The following is an 18,190-nucleotide window of genomic DNA, read 5'->3' as shown; positions in this document are numbered from 1 at the left end:
CATCTTGTCTGGCTGTATGATCCTTTCCATACCAAACTGCAGACCACATACCCTAGGGAGTGGCAGAATGATATATTCAGATATTTGCTTTTCTTAAGCTAAAAGCCACATTTTTATGTTCTAATTTCCATAACTCTGTCATAAATTCTCAACAAAGTTGATATGCTGTGCATGGTTTTATGAATCTACAAATCAGTTATTGCTCTTCAGATCTTTACACATTGTTCCATAATAGAATATTCCAGCAGATTAACAATTGCACTTTAAATTTAATGAGACTCTCCAATTACCATTTTATATACAGTACTGTATTGGCATAATCTTTGTAGCCTTCTGGTTCATCTGCTTGTATATATACCTTCTTGTTGTGACATCCCAAAATAGTCTAGCATACTTATCTGAGTGTCACCCCACACTCCTTTAATACCCAGGATGATACCTCGTCTGGTCCTACACCTTTATTTTTATAAATTGCTAATAATGTTTAGTTTATTTACCTTCTCTCTAGTTACTTCAATAGAGGTCATTTCATTTGGTTATGCATTTGACTCATTTTTATTCAAATTCATTTGCTTTATATGTACACTTTATAATTTCTTATTTAAACTTCTGGCAATCTAGGAGGCAGTAATGGACTTTGAAGAAATGCTTGAAAATTCCCGTGAAAAGCATCAAGTCAAAGAGAGATCGGAAACCCTGCCACCAAACATTCCTTCTCTGGATCTGTTGCACCATACTCCCCCACTCAAAGCTCAACTTGTCTCTCCAAAGTCAGGGGCAGGAGTAGTTCGGTCTCATTCACTCCCCAGGCAGTGTAAGTTATTTCCACAATGTTTAATAAGAACTGGTGATTAATGGAGTACAAATGGCTGATCACAATAGCAACAAAGAAATACTAAGTTAGAAGCAAGCTTTATTTATGATGATGCATTACTTGTAAAGTTTATATAAAATTCAATCGGATGAAGCTTTTCAGGTAAAATGTTATCTAAAATAAAGACTCCAAGCATGTGTTTACCCCTCTTCATAAAATATTAAAACTCGTATTCACGTTTCTGTTTTCTACTGTTTCCTATGATGCCACCAGATGACCTTATTATAATATGGTCATCTGGCTATTTAGAAATTTAGAAGAATCTTAATGTACCTAAAACAAATTTTGATGATTACAGCATATTTCTTAAATTCTTTGATGCAATTCTTGGAATAAGTTAAATTAAAATTATAATTTGAATGTGATGACAAAAGTATAGAGTTAGTAATTTGTTTTATCTCCTGTGTGGTTATACTTTAGCTTAGAGATAATACCGTGTATATTTTCACTAGGAAATGGATCAAATATAAACTGTATATACTATATCCACAATGCTCTGTCAGCGTTTAAAGATCATTGTGTAATAAAAGTTTTACAGTATTTCCTTACTATAAACATGTGGTAAATCGAGTACACAAAATTCAATCAAGGTGTTATGGTCTCCCCCAAAACATCTCAAGTTGAAATGCACATGTTGATGACACTGTTTTGTCATTGTCATTACACCACATATCTTGCCTCCTCTTAGTGACTTGTGACACTACCGTACCTACTATCTTGTCCTCTCTTAGTGACCTGTGACACCACATATCTTACCTCCTCTTTGTGACCCGTGACACTACCTATCTTGCCCTTGTCTTAGTGACCTGTGACACCACATATCTTGCCCTCTCTTACTGACCTGTGATACCACCTGTCTTCCCTTGTCTTACTGACCTGTGACACCACCTGTCTTATCTCTTCTTACTGACCTGTGACACCACCTGTCTTATCTCTTCTTACTGACCTGTGGCACCACCTGTCTTATCTCCTCTTACTGACCTGTGGCACCACCTGTCTTATCTCCTCTTACTGACCTGTGGCACCACCTGTCTTATCTCTTCTTATTGACTTGTGACACCACCTGTCTTATCTTCTCATAGTTACCCCTGAAAATACTTCAGATACAAAGAATAATTGTGCAAGGTAGTCTCTATTGCCCGCATTATATATACAAGGCTTATTTCCATTCCCTTCCCCTGGGCTCTAGGAGACTCGAATGACGGACCCCAGGTGTGTGAGGCCGAAGCTCTATCAACCGAGCTATTCAGTAGGCTTAATAAGGAAGGCTTTTTTTTTTTAACCCTACCTTCCTTTTATAAGGTTTATCTATACCAGTATATTTAAAATATATACAGTATATATACAAACACAAACATTTGCTACTGTATATAGCTTAGGAATACTCAGTGGCGTGCTTTCAGTTACTCAGGTAGACAAACATGCGTATTGGTGATGTGTGGTGCCTACTGCTCTATTATCTAGAACTGAGAGTCTGTTTGGTTCAGCATGAGTCTGCTATCCTTGGGTTTGCTTCTTAGTGGCATTATTAAAAACACTCACATGTACACACATTAAAGCTGTTGACATATACTGTATATGCTCCTCAATGTACACAATTTTTGCAGTGGCATTCATGCAGGCTTGTGTTGTATCCTATTTGTAGAATATTATAAGATGTCAAGTAATGTATCAAGTTTATAAATTATAATTTCAGGTTTACAGAGAGTGAATACTGAGTCATTAAAATTACAATCCATTCATGTCTTATTACAATAAAAAAAAGCTATATGATTAGCACCTATATTTCAATAAAATTTGCTCAGTCAGTACATAATACAGGGATAAGGAAATAAGCTGAGAGGGTCGTAAAATTTAAATGAATGATACTGTACGGTACTGTACTGTATTTGCTGCGGTAATATTTACCTCACTAAAGATAAATAAACAAGAGCTTCTCTTGTTATGATTCAAACCAATATAGAACATAAATTTGCAGTTGTCATCAAAATCATTGTTTTCTACAAAAGACATTTGACTATACATGTATCAATATTTTAAGACATTCCACTGGGTCATTTGTTTGATCCAGGATTTAGTTTCATATTTTATACATCTGGGTTTTGAAGTTTAGTGTAATTCAAGCTGGGAAATGAGTTTGTCCAGTAATATTGCTGAATAAAGAAAAGTATGGCAACATTTTAGTTATTTATTTGAAATATGAAGGTTGATGAATTATGTTTTCTGTGGATAAAACTTCATGTATGAATTGCATGATATTTTAATTGGAGCTCTCTGAGGAGTAAGGATTCATTGATATAAACTAACTTATTTGGATGATTGGATGTTATTTTGAAATGTAAGAACTATGTGAAATAATATAGACAATGTCTTAATAATTCAAATTAGAATTTTAATTACATAGCATGATGGTCATTGATAACTTTAATAAGCCTCCAAACATTATCATATTACATAAAACATTTTGCAGGTGATGAGTCACAATAACAGGGTTGAAGTTATGACGACCAAACCATACATCAGAAAATTATCAGGTCATTAGACAACTTGATAATGGTCCTGGATCACCTGAAACCAATAAGGAATCTTGAATCTGAAAACCATGAACCAAAAAATGTTGTCTTTTCTCCATTTTCTGATGTGTGGTTTGGTCATCAGAAAACATTTTCCTTGAAATACAATGTTAGTGTTTACATACATAATTTCTGTCATAGTATCATACGGTACTACACTTACAGCTGCTATGTAGATATACATGTAATTCTTGCCTGTCCTTGTGTGCATTTGTAATCTTGCTTTATATTCACCTAGAGTCGTTTTAGTTATTTACATTGTTTGAAGTTACTCTTAAGTATTTACTTGCAAATGTAGTTGGCTTACTTATTTTATTTACATGTTTTAAATGATTGAGGTTCAGAAGCTTATTCCAGCTTTACAACTCATCTCTCTCCTAAGGTAATATTGAAAGCTTTTTCTCTAACCCATTTCCACTGGAATATGCTGAGGAGCTTCACTCATCACTGCCTTTGTGTGTTGCTTTGTGTTACTCATATTTCTCAATGTTCTCCTTGCCTCGCTCCCCACCCACCAACCCACCAACCCACTCGCCCTCCTTTACAATCCTGTCCTGTGTCTCAACCTCGCCTCGTCCCCTCGTATTTCTACTCTACTTATCATTCAACTTCTTTGTTATCTTCCTTTGATATGCCTTTACAACTTGTCATTCACACTTCGTTATTCGTCATTTGTTGTTTGACGATAAAATATTTGAATTGCCATAAATCATTATCATAATAATCACTTTCTCACTTGTCTCTGTGGGTTCACTTTTCCCCAATTAATTTTCTTCTGATAAATTTGTACTATTTTGTAATTCTCATCTGCCCATAATTTAATAATTGGTGTACACTTAATTTTCCTGTATAATATATATTACCTTCTGACCAATCATTGCATATACCTTTTTGTTTTCTGTGTTGTGGCTATGATTCCATTGATTCTTATTCACTCACTGCCCCTCTTTTTGGTATTAATTTTAATTTATATTCATTTGTAAGTTGTACTCTTATTCATATGACTTTAAGATAATAATTTGTTCATTATTCTTTACCTGTCTATCTTTCTTATTGTTATGCTGATGTCAATGTTATGCTTGGCTTGTGTTTGCTCCCTGATCTTCCAATGTTTGCTCCTCTCCTCATCTCAGGGTTTAACAGGTCTCTTGTACCTCTATCCCCTCCCACATCCTCCTTGCCCTCTCCTACACACCTTTCCCGTGGGACCCTCGGGGTTGGTGAAGGCAACACACAGATGGCGGTACATAGAACACTGCGTCGCAGTTGGTCAAGAGCTGCCCCTGGAGGCCAGATGCCTCGTCACTCCTCGGAAGGTTCATGTGAGTTTGATAACGGGTGGTCCTTATTGTTCTTAACAGGACAATAGCTTGAGAACATGCAGTAGTTGAGGATGATGTAATGCAATTATTACAATTATTTCCATTTCCATTTTACAGTTAATTAATTTGATGCTTATGAAAAGACCAGGTGCCATGGGGATACTTAAAATGATTTGTTTTTGTTATTTTTTGTATCCTCCTGCCATGATATTGATGACTAGTAAGATGTACTGTATAATGTCACATTGACCATGAGACAGACTTTCCCATGCCATCCCAAATTGACCCCAAATAATAGGTCTCGTCTGGTGATAAGTGCAAACTTGAGGTGGGAGATTTTTGGCCGAGACTGCTTGAATGCAATGTCTTTTTTGTTCATAGTCAATCTCGGGTTTATTGTAAGTTTGGAAAACTTGGATTTTTTTTCTTTTACTTATTTCTTGCTACTGTGTTATTCTTGTAACAGCTGTCTTTATAAGTTGATTGCAGGTCAGCTAAATATAAATTTAAAAGGACATGAAACCAATTTAATTTGTTATTGAAATATAAAAAAAGTTAATGAACAATGTAGCTTTGATCGAATTGATAGATTTTTTAGGGTTCCATCGTATCCAGGCTTTATCAGTTTTTTACTATTTATTGCAAAGTATTGCTATTTTGATTTTGTTACTACAATAATTGAACATGTTTGCACAGTTACACATCCATATAATATGTAAACAATACATTTTACATACAGTGCTATATATTAAGTAAAGTAAATTTAAAAGAGAAAACTGTATTTCTAAATTAATCTGCTCAGTTGAATGTGAGGCATAACAATGCACATCACATTTACCAAATCAATATACAGTACAGCAAATTGATGAGAAAGAGGGCAATGGACTCAGAATACGCTGGTCACTGAAAGTTACACAACAAGTGGGAGTTGTAGTAAAAGATCCAACCATACCCTAGGAATAATCAAACAAACTTCAAGGAAAAGAAGGTAGTTTTTCAACTGTATCAATCTCTGGATCACTCTCATTTGGTGTACTGTATCCAATCTTGGAGACCTCATCTGTAGGAGGACATATCAGCTTCAGAGAAAGTTTAACACTGGATGATAAAAAATCATCCCAGAACTAAATCAACTGTCAAACCGGGAACGGTTGAGGGCCACAGGATTAACAACATTGCAAACCTGATATGACAGGGCTGATCTTATTAAAGCTTATAAATACTGAACAGCTTGGAGGATATTGATCCAGATCACTTCTTTAAAAGGCCAAATGCAACACATTCAGTGAGAAATAGCTTTAAGCTCAACAAGTCATAATGTTTGACTGAAAACTGGAGATGCTTTTTCATCCAGAGGGGGTGTAAACCCATGGAACCACCTACCTTTTAACTTGTAATTTACAAATTGCAGGTAAAGGACAATACTGTATTCAGAGGTTAAAATTGGGAAATAGATTCACGGAAAATGAAAAGGAAATGTGTGAAACATTAAACTTAAAGTTCCAAAGTGTGTTTGCACAAAATGAAATCTTCAGGGAACCAGACACAATAAGAATTCCAGAGAACATCATAGAGCACATAGAGGTGTCTAGAGACGAAGTGGAAAAAATGCTCAAAGAGCTAAGAAAGAACAAAGCAGTTGGTCCAGATTGAGTTTCACCATGGGTTCTTAGAGAATGTGCACATGAGCTCAGCATTCCACTTCAACTGATTTTTCAGGCATCCCCGTGTAAAGGAGTTGTAGCTGATGTGTGGAAAAAGGCTAACATCATTCCAATCTACAAAAGTGGCAGCAGGGAAGACCCCCTTAATTTTAGATCTATATCATTGACAAGTGTAATAGTCAAAATATTGGAAAAAATAATTGAAACTAAATGGGTAAAACACCTGGAGAAAAACGATATAATATCAGACACAGTATGGTTTTCGATCTGGAAGATCCTGTGTAACGAATTTACTCAGTTTCTATGATCGAGCCACAGATTTTACAGGAAAGAGATGGTTGGGTTGACTGCATCTATCTGGCCCTAAAAAAAGCTTTTGACAGAGTTCCACATAAGAGGTTGTTCTGGAAACTGGAACATATTGGAGGGGTGACAGGTAAGCTTCTAACATGGATGAAAAATTTCCTAACTGATAGAAAAATGAGGGCTGTATTCAGAGGCAATGTATCGGATTGGAGGAATGTCACAAGTGGAGTACCACAGGGTTCAGTTTTTGCACCAGTAATGTTCATTGTCTACATAAACAATCTACCAGATGGAATACATAATTATATGAACATGTTTGCTGATGATGCTAAGATAATAGGGAAGATAAGAAACCTAGATGATTGGCATGCCCTTCAAGAAGACCTGGACAAAATAAGTATATGGAGCACCACTTGGCAAATGGAATTTAATGTGAATAAATGTCATGTTATGGAATGTGGAATTGGAGAACATAGACTCCACACAACCTATAAATTATGTGAGAAATCTTTAAAGAATTCTGACAAAGAAAGGGATCTAGGGGTGGTTCTAGATAGAAAACTGTCACCTGAGGACAACATTAAGAACATTGTACGAGGAGCCTTTGCTACACTTTCTAACTTCAGAATTGCTTTTAAATACATGGATGGCGAAATACTAAAGAAATTGTTCACGACTTTTGTTAGACCAAAGCTGGAATATGCAGCGATTGTATGGTGCCCATATCTTAAGAAGCACATCAACAAACTGGAAAAGATGCAAAGACATGCCACTAAGTGGCTCCCAGAACTGAAGGACAAGAGCTACGAGGAGAGGTTAGAGGCATTAAATATGCCAAAACTAGAAGACAGAAGAAAAAAAAGGCAATATGATCACTATGTACAAAATAGTAACAGGAATCAATAAAATTGATAGGGAAGAATTCCCGAGACTTGGAACTTCAAGAGCAAAAAGTCATAGATTTAAAATAACGAAACAAAGCTGCTGGAGAAATATAAGAAAATTCTCTTTTGTAAACAGAGTGGTAGACAGTTGGAACAAGTTTGGTGAGAAGGTGGTGGAGGCCAAAACCGTCAGTAATTTCAAAGCATTATATGACAGTGCTGGGAAGACGGGACACCACGAGCGTAGCTCTCATCCTGTAACTACACCTAGGTAATTACTTGCCAAAGCCATAAATGACAAAATGACATTTCAAAATCCACCTGGATAAAATCATCAGGATGAAAAGAACATTTCATACCCTTGATTTTTTACTAGCTGCCAGCTTACTGTCCTTGTCAATGCCACTAGAGAGACAGTGGTTCTCATGTAAATTCAAGTAAGATACAACTGGGTCTGAAGAATAAGATATGTAGTCAAGAGAGATTGGCACTTCACCAATTCCACAGGCACATATTCAACAAGCCCCCTGCCAAGTTGTATTGGTACTCTTCAATACAATAAAAAAATAGTCCCCTAGGACCTGGCTTCAAGTGCCAGTAAGACAGGTCGGTAGGAAACTTTTGTCAAAAAGTCTCAGATATGGACCATCTAATTTTTTAACTGAAGCTCTCAGAGTAATAAGGCTTCAATAATGTAAATTGATTGATTAATAGATTAGGTGTTATTTAGAAGTTGGAGAACTATGTGGAGTGATGCAGAATATATCTGAATGATAACAATTTTAATTTAGTGCATGGCAGGATTGTTATTGATAATTTTAATACGCCTTCAAACATTGTCATATTACACAAAACATTTTCATTGAATTGTTAACCACCATTTATAACAACATTTCTAATATAAGGGATAATAACATTTCATTCACCTGGACACTCGGCGCCTCGAACTGCCGGCTACACAGACAATAGCGGCTGGCTGTTGTCTGTGTGGTCGGTGGTTTGAGGCTCTTGAGTGTCCAGGTGAATGAAATTTTTTTAAATATAATTTTAGCAGTTATATACATCATTTCATTGTGCTGAGCTGAAGCTAAACTCTTTGTCTTCAGTTTTGTGCTGATCTATAACCAATTTCATTGTTACAAGGGCTGGTCTTTAAGATGCAGTCTGAGTTCTTGACAGAATTTGGTTAGAGGCTCCTAATAGTCAAGAGCCTTTGGTGCTCCTAGGATAAAAAGCTTGGAGATTCAAAGCCTAAGATTGACTTTTACTTTACTTCTAATTACAAGTGTGTGGAGGGGGCTTCATCATCTTCAGAAGAGGCTCGTGGCTTCCGTCTCACAGCCCTTTTTTTCCTCACTTGTCTGGACTCTGATATGGTCTTGTGCTGTGTAGTGGTTTTCAAGTTAGATGGCACGTTCTTCTACCAGCTGTCCCAGTATAACTATGGTGACTCAATTCTGCCTCATGTTTGGTTCATTGTTTTCTTCATAGGGGATAATGTTCCATTTCTCTTAAGTTTCCAGTGTATTGCCTTCCAGCCACTCAGACTAAATGTAACTTGAAGTTTTTCTTCCACAAGGAATGGCAACTGTACTTCTGAAATGACTCTTTCACTTCTAAAGTTTAGCTCTTCTGCTGCAGAAGAGCCATCTGAACTATTCAAGGTTCTCTTTGAAGGCTCCTCTGAAAAAGAGCCTTCTCCAGCTCTTCTGAATTCTTAAATGTTCACTGAGGCTTATCTACATATTCATACAATTAATACTATGGGCGGGTAATTGGTGTACTGTACTGAACTGGTACACTGTCATATGGAGACAGGAAGCCTGCTAGGCTTCTCAATGTCCCCCTAACCAATGGTGAGGCTTGTCAGAGCAATCACACATCCAGTTAGTGGCAGATTCTATAAACGTACAGTATATGTTAAATATTTTCTTTAGTATTTTATAAGATGTCAAGCACTGTATCCTAATAAAATGTGCTTCATGGTATTATCCTTACCTTGAGCTTCAACAAAACCCTCACCTGCCATCTCCAGTGTCCACCATCTCAAGCAGTTTAGGAGAGCACTGCCAAATAAGGATAAGCAAAGTGTTTACACATACTGTGTTTGGTTCCAGTACCAGATGATTGTCTGTTGTTGAGCCGCCAGCGTACCAATTCTACTTCCTCCCTCTCATCTGTCTCCTCAGCATCTGGGTACCCAGGTGTTGCTTTCTCAATGGGTCCCTCGGCTGCTGGTTCTGTGGCTGCTGGAGGAGTCATTACCAACAATGGACTTGGCCCTCCTACTGGTGTAGGAATAATTCAACAAGTAAGCCTAGTTCTTCATATATGCTGCCCAATAAATTTTGCAAAGCATTTATTGAGTGTTTAATAACCATGAAATTTTAATAGACTTTAAGGTAGTTACAAACTGGTTCTCAGAATGGTTCAAACCTGTAGTTGTAATTTAATGATACTGTACACAATGAAATTTGAATGTTGCCAGTAGTAAAATTTATATTTGCCTGATGTGCAACCAATATGTAAAATACTGAACATGATATATGCAGATCTGTACAAAGTTTAGATATAATAGATTGCCAAAAGATAGTAGATCAGGATTAAAGATTGATTGTAGGTCAGAATTAAAGAAACAAGGTGCTTGCGGGCCGCTCCAAGCAACAGGTCGTTAGACCAAGTTATCATAAGTCAAGCCTAGCCTCAGGCCGGACTCGGGGAGTAGAACAACTCCCGTAACACACTCCAGGTATGCTCCAAGTAAGGTTTGTGTATTTTGTGTATTTTTGTTAAATGTGTCCTAATTTTTAAGTAAAACATTTATTGCCCCCAGATAACTAGAACTAGGAAATAAAATGTGTGATAATAAATCAGGAATGGTTTACCATTATGTCATACCATTTTACATGGGATGAATACAAGGAATATCTGGTTTACAATCCTGAGCAAGCCGGTAGAAGAATGATAGTAACTGCTCTGTGGGAGAAAGGTGTCAGAGCATTTGATAGGGAAGACATAAGAAAATTAAGTGGATTTTATTGATAGAAGATACTAAGAAAGAAACAACAAAATGGTAGTGCGATGTGAGTAAAAGATATGTGAGAGATTGCAAAGTGTACGTGGCCTTTATTGACTTGAAAAAACTATAAGGCAAAGTTAATAGGGAAGGACTCTGGAAAGCGAAGATCATGTACAGTATGGACTTGGCAGAGTATTATTAAGTGTCGTGAAAATTTTCTGTGCGAGAAATGTTGCTTATCGAGGTTTCCTCTATGGTAATTACTGATCTTTACCAAGTTGCAATCCACAATAATTGCCTAATTTCCAGGTGCCAGGTGCCAATTTATTGGCATCACGTGAAAGGAATATGCCCAACCCTGAGAAACGAACCCCAAATCTAGTGTTGTGAGTAGACGATGTGCTACAGGGCCTATAGTGAGTGACTGGCTTGATATTAATGTAGGTGTATGACAGGATTGTGTGAAATAGATGGGGTAACGAGAATGTGTGTATAAAACTATATGATATTATTGTAAAACTGTACTATATTGCTGTTCAATCAGTCTGTTCGTCTGACTTGACAAGCATATCTTACCTTTTGAGACTGATGCGCATTAGTTAAAATTTAACTATTATAATTCCACTAAGGACCTCAGTGTGGGTGCTGATGTCCATAGCAACAAAATTGATGTGAATTATGTGTGAGGACAGGTTGGTCATGCGCACTATTACAGTTATCAAAGAAAGACATTAGTAATAGGAATATGGTTGGGCACCAGTTTAGGCCTCCAGAACATTTCAGTGAATTCAGTAGAGTTCTGGATTAATAGGCTCTTGTCCTATCGTGGCTGAGTGGGTTAGGGCAGGTGTCTGAGAATCGCCAGAACGCTGGTTCGTCACCTTGTTGCCCCCATAATTATTTTCGCATTGATATATCACGCCATTGTGATTTCTTTGTGATTACAGTAGTAGATGTTTTATTGGAAAACAATAATTGCTGTATACCAAGTATGAAACATGGAGAGCAGTTTGTAAGTATCTTAAGGGAATCTGATTGATAATGTGCAGTATCCTGTCTAGCTAATACATATAGTCGCTATGCTCACTTGCGGGTATAACATTGCTTAACAATCTTATGCGACTTTGTTTTTATTTGCTTAATTGCATCTTGTGTGTAAATTAATTCATTAGATGATTGATGCTTTGGGTGAAATATCTTCTTGTTGAAAATCCACACTTGTTAATACTTTAGATAATTTTTATTTTTTTAACATTGCCTCTTAAGTTGCATTGTGCTCCTTTCTCTGTATTTAATTTCTATGCAATTATAATTCCATATTCCTCTCACTTCTTTTTTATATATTGGAAATATTGGTGTTTTGTCTCCATTGTCCATGTCTGTGTGTGTCATGTGGTGTTCTTATATAATCACTGTTGTAATATTTGTTAAGCTTTCTTCATTTGTCTTTTATCATCCTGTTTTTATTTGTTCTTTGTGCTTTTCCGTATTATTTCTACTGCATTCCCTCATTATCTTTTCTTAAACCGTTTTTTCCGGTAAATTCTACTCGAGTTGTGCCAGTTTTAATCTCTCTTTTACATGATACTGATTTTCCATTCCATCTTTACCCTCCTATTCTTCTGTTTCTCTTAGTCACTGCCTGCATATGCCAGTACCCTCTTCCATTCATGCAATTTTCATTTATCTTCATTTTCCTTTTGCTCTGTTATATCCATTAAACTCCATTATGTTTCATTCATTGAGGTAGCGTTCCAGTTAATCCTGTTATCATAATTTCTTAAATTTACCTATTTCTTGCTTCCTTTCTATTCTGTTACAGTTTAATTTAACTGACTAAATAAAGAGAGCTAATCATAAATGCAAAATGTAAGCATGTTGCAAGGTAAGGTTCAGGGAAAGGAGGATGATGTCAAGGATGTTTCTCTCCCATAGCAGAGCTGCTATCATTGTAGTGTGATCATTTAGATGGGTTTTCATAATTGCCAACAGTCTAGCTATAGCTGCCAGTGTTTTGTGGATTAACATTTTACATGTGTAATGGCTTTTCAGGTCATAGCCTCTAATGCAAGGTTCATCTTAACAGGAAATGCTGCTTTATTTGTATAAAAGTCAGCAAACTGCTGTTGCATATTTTAATCTGCTGATATATAGCTAAGTCGGTATTCATACAAGAATTGCTATACTGTATTTTGTTTAATTAAAATGAGCCTTGCCAATGGTGAAGGGATCAGACAGTGTCTGCTGATTAACGCTTTTGCACCTCCTGCCACCTATAGCACATGATGCCCCGCCTCTCAGAGACTCTGGCTGCTCTCAACGCTGCCCGAGGTTGTTCTACCATTCACCAAGACTTTGACACTATGAGTGTCACGTCTGCCATGTCTGGAGTCAGCACCACCACACTCCAGGTATGAGGGAGTAAGGTAATGTGAGGACTCAGACTTAAAAGTAGTTTGTCGTCCAGGTATGTTTCCCATGCTTCTGCATAATGTTTAGAGTAGCATGTATCAAAGTTGATCTTGTATCCTGATAGGAGTATTGGCTGCACTTGTGAGCTGGAGAAGTTATTCCTTTTAAATGTATAAAATAAATGCAAAGATAATTGTGCCCCTGATTTAATTGGTGTATGTTATCTTGTAATTAAAAGTTGTTACATTAATCATTTTTCCTGTCAGTCCATCCGTGACCAGATGGCCACAAGTCTGGCTCGACTCAAGGAGTTGGAGGAGGAAGTGAAGACCATTCCAATGCTTCAGGTATATCCACATTATTCAAGGTTGAAATAAACTATTTTACATTTTAAATAAGGGAAGAGTAAGTAGAATACAGGTACAGGTATTTGTATATAATTAAATAATAGTAATTTCTCTTGTTATATATTTCTTTTTTCTTTTAAGAAAATAGTATTGTTATATATTTTGATTGTAGATGTATTAATAAGCTATATTATAATAAGCTATAAGAACCTGAAATTTTATCTGCAGATAAAACTCAATGTACTGAAAGAAGAAAAGCGACTGCTGATGCAGCAACTCAAGTTAATGCGCAAAGGCAGTGATGCTCCATTCTTGCTGCCACCCAGCTTAGATGGTGACCTTACTGACTTGTCTGAGGATGAATTAGAAGGCCGACTTGTCAGCCTAAAGAATGTTTGTGTCTCGACTACTCGAGCACCTCGGAGACGTAGCGAGTCACGTGAGTAATGAATTACACTGTTTTGGATTCTGAGTTAAACTTTAAAGCTACTAAAAAAAAATGCATATTATAATTTTTCTTTAAGGGTTTCTATTCATTTTAGGCAAGTGCCTCCCCACTGCCCCACCCCAATAAAGTAGAAAATGGGGTAATGATAATATTGTGTTTAATATATCATGAAGAAAAGAGAGATTGAAATATATATTCATGAGTAAATAAAGATAATCAACATTTAATAATTAAGAGAACATATTTTGGGGGAAATTAGCATGTGAAATTTTAAAAATTTTAATTAATTTAAGGTTGTTGTCCCTAAATAAAAATATGATCTTTTTGTTTGAATGAAAGCACATGTATAGAACTTTTTGCCACCTAAAATATCTAGAGTATGATTGGGCTTACTTTGTGTTGATCCCTGGGATCAAAGTCTGTGTGGCTCGGTCTCTGACCAGACCTGATTGGTGGTGTGGTCGACCAGAGTGTTGGATGCAGCTACTCATAGTCTGATGAGTAGCCCAGTTGATGAGGTATCCTTTAGAGGTATTTATCAAGTTCTCTCTTCAACACCATGAGAGGTTGGCCCCTGTTATGCTGCTTTTGTTCAGAGTGCGAGTGTTGAAAAGTCTTCGGCCCTTATTGTTATAAAATTGTCTCTTTGCTTACCTATTGCACATTTGTTTTTCAACAGGGCTATTTTCCAAGTGTAAATTATTATGTACAGGTATCTCTTGCTTTCTCTTTAGAAAATACAGTTTTAAAAAATTTAAGAGTCCCAATAATTTAGATGTTTTATTGAGTGGATTTTGCATGTTGATATATGCTAAACGCAGAAGTTGACATATTTGAAAGAAATTTAATGTTTTTATCATAATCTTGCAGCAATGCGGGTCAACTTGGAGGAGTTCCGTTCTTATCGCCGTGCCCGAAGGGGATCACTGTCGGAGGGCTCGGAAGCTGAATCAGTTCGCTCAGTAATTGAAGACACTCCACTTTTTATTAAAGAAGCTAATGATCATATAACTGACAGACGACTGAGTCTAGAGACTTCAAAAGAAACTCAAACACATCCTGATCAAGAAACATCGGTGGAAAAAAAATTAACTCACAGTTTGCCAAGTACTCCTTTGGTTTTGCGAAAAATCACAAGAGATATGTCAACAAGCTGTCGAGTTTTAACTAGAGATATTGGAGTTTCGCATGTGGGAATTCGAACCCGGTCAGTTGGGCTGACAACTGATAGAGCAGACACTGATAGAAAGAAAGAAATTAAGCCTAAACCATGCATGCAGTGCTATGAAAGAAATCGTAAAACATACGAGAGCAAAGGTGTTGGAACTCCATCAGTATCACATCCAGAAAAATTGAGGAAGTTGAGCATAAGTAGTGTGTCATTAGAGAGTGTTGAACCTGATAATATAGATTCTGAAAATAGGGACCCATTAGAAAAGGAAGGAAGCCCCAAAAATACTTTCTTGCGAAAACTTGGCAAGAAATCGGCAATCATAAGTCGTCTTTCTGAACCACAGCTAGCCCCTCCAGTTTTAACATTTGACAATTCAACCAACACTGACATAGTGTACAGAAGAGAGCAGCTGGTGAACACAAGTTTAAGCATGAGTGATTTTTGTACTAAAGCTGAATTAAATGAACACCTGGCTAAAGCTAAAACAGACTGGGAGACTGCAAGAGAAATACACGACCAAGTCCGAAGTATAGCACAGTCAATTAAGCCCCTCACTGTAGACAATGGTACCCAGGTCATAATTAATGATCCAAATTTAGCTAAAACAAAATTTCAGCCTCTTTTGCAAAGTATTGGTATCTTGGTTAAACCTCATACTGTGGATGCTGGTGTTGGGGCATCAAGGGTTTCAGACAACTTGTGTGAGAAATGTACAAATGTCAAAACACGATCTGTGGGTTCAGGGGAGGGGACCATAACAGGTGTTCTGTGTGATAAATGCATGTATATTAAGATTAGATCTGTAGCAGTAGGTGATTATAGATTAGCTGACACTTGGTGTGAAAAGTGTTCAGCAGTTCAAACTAGATCTGTAGGTTCCAGTAATGACAAAATATGTGATAGAATTTGTGATCGCTGTGACAATCTTCTAACTCGCTCAGTTGCTGTAGGCACCATTCCTGTTATTGATAAAGTGACAGAGAAAACTAAGTTGAAGGCAACTCCTAAATCATCTTCCTATGTTCAAACTAGTGGGCCAGAAATGTGTTCCACAGGAATAAATACTATGCCGTTGAACTTCAAGAAAGAAGAGCTTAATTTTGAAACTAGCGCAAGTCCCCCAAGCCCAGCACTTACCCCAGAGGTAGAACGACGATCATATGGTAGTTCTGGGGTACGAATTTGTGATAAGTGCCACGAAACCATTCATTCAGTTGCTAAAGACATTGTTAACACAAGTGGTACAGCATCTGCCACCACCCTTCCACCGTTGCCTCCTCAAGTGTCCAAAATTCCACGCCTAGTCGATCTCACCAAGGTGGAACCTAGATTAGATTTACCAAAACAAGAATTTAAAATAAGTGCTGGTCTTTCCACTAGTCTTGGATCAAGTCTATCAGAGTCCCAAATTTCAAGCCTTAACAGCAGTTTCATAGAGACTAAACCTTCTTCAGTGTTGACTCACACATCGGCAAGCATAGGAACTGCACACCCAAAACCAACAAAATTTGAACAGGCGTTAACTGCATCCAGTGAAACTTCAACACTAAAGTATAATCAGTCTTCTCAAGTCACTACAACTGAATCTTCAAAATCAACTCCAGGAGTAACTGTGGGCCAAGATGTAAAATCTGTCATGTCGGCACAGGTAGCTGTGACTAATGTGAGCCGTAGTGTGAAACACGAGCAAGCCCCAGTCTTGACAGTCACATCAGCTGGCTCATCCAAGGCTTCGTCGGGAATTCCCTCTGCAAACACTTCTCCTCAGGTGAGATTCTCAACTGCAGATTTTAATTATTTTAATTTTATTTTTGTTCAGCTACTGTTTATTCCATTTCAATGCTTTTTATGAGGCTTTGTTCATTGTCATAAAATTTAGGCTTTAAAAGGTTTTCCAATGAGAAAATTAAGGTATGGTCTATGGAACAGCATGTCAAGTCTCTAATTTCAGAGTACGCCTCAGGTCCATTAATTTATCAGCTAGTGTACTATATATTCACACGTGAGTCATCTCTCAAGATCATTCTCCATCACATTAATGCCATACAGTACATTTATACAAAGTCTTACCAGACAAGCTCCACTTTCCCTACTTGACTTATAATTGTAGTTGTTAAAACAATTTTGTTTTATTTTCCCACCCTTTCTATTTCGTATTAGCATTCCAGTAAGATGAAGTGAATCCAAATGTTTACACAAGTCATGCACATAATTTTGTCAAGATTACTCATTGGTCAAATACTGTAAAGTGCTGATATTGTCATCTAGTTGGTATCAGCAAAATCTGTTGAATTAATGTGTCCTCTTTCATTGAGAAATTTTATATATACAGTACATTTTTGTTAACATACTGTGTTGTACAATAACATCAACAGTTAAGAAACACTTGACCAGTATGATGGCTCCTGATACTATTTTGATCTTCTTAAGACAATTTAGCAGATTGACTTTAATTTTCCTGAGCCTTGATGCACTTGTTCCACCCATCTTAATGGAGTCTTAGGAAGATAGACATGTTGACATTGTAAAGACATTGTAAAAGTAGCCAGAGTGTATATTGATGAAAAAATAAATCAAGATTTACAGTACTCTAATCATTGAACAACCACTTGTAATAATCTAATCATATATCTTATCTTGGTCACTTAATCACCCAAGTTATTTGATGATCTACTCCATTGGTTTTTTAGTGGGCATTATTAAATAAGATACTGCCATAGTGACTTCAATGGTGAAAAGTGTGCATTAAAGAGGCACTCATTATGCAGTGTGTGGACTGGATTTGTCAGAGTTCATGCTGAAGGAACCACAAGTATTTAAGTTATTCCAGCAATGTATCCTGAGTGACTGCAGACATAGTCACCACAGCAGGACTGTATAAAGTCTTGACGCCAAGTAATTCAACTGCAGTAATAGAAGTTGTGGATGGAGTGTTGTGGCTATTTTGTGGCAATAATGCCCTAAATTATCTGCATTGATGACTAAAATTGTTGAAAGCATTTTGAACAGACTAAAAAAACTTTAGTTAAATATTAGGTGCTATTTTCAGTGAAGTCATTTAATATTTTCTGTAATTTCCAGAAATGGGATGTGGTAATAGTAAAGATAATGATCAGACTTCAGATATTAAGCTCAAAAACCCGATACATGTAAAGGTTCATGATACA

General features: G+C 36.8%; 1 protein-coding gene across 10 annotated transcripts in view; it reads left to right on the top strand.

Annotated features, from left to right (window-relative positions):
* The window catches only part of Kank (kank), a 109,917-nt gene that overhangs the window by 71,696 nt on the left and 20,031 nt on the right, over positions 1-18,190 (top strand). For 5 of the 10 annotated variants that reach the window (XM_045763206.2, XM_045763207.2, XM_045763208.2 and 2 more), the window contains 7 exons: positions 622-814; positions 4,581-4,769; positions 9,741-9,934; positions 12,922-13,053; positions 13,321-13,401; positions 13,630-13,840; positions 14,720-16,791. In XM_045763206.2, coding sequence (XP_045619162.2) covers positions 622-814; positions 4,581-4,769; positions 9,741-9,934; positions 12,922-13,053; positions 13,321-13,401; positions 13,630-13,840; positions 14,720-16,791 — 3,072 coding nt within the window. The remainder of the gene's footprint in view (positions 1-621; positions 815-4,580; positions 4,770-9,740; positions 9,935-12,921; positions 13,054-13,320; positions 13,402-13,629; positions 13,841-14,719; positions 16,792-18,190) is intronic. The other 5 variants (XM_045763209.2, XM_045763212.2, XM_045763211.2 and 2 more) reach the window with 5 other exon arrangements.

The sequence above is a fragment of the Procambarus clarkii genome, chromosome 65 (assembly GCF_040958095.1).
Source record: "Procambarus clarkii isolate CNS0578487 chromosome 65, FALCON_Pclarkii_2.0, whole genome shotgun sequence".
NCBI lineage: Eukaryota > Metazoa > Arthropoda > Malacostraca > Decapoda > Cambaridae > Procambarus > Procambarus clarkii.
Note: the sequence above shows the minus strand (reverse complement) of the source record. Positions and strands in the feature narration are given on the sequence as shown.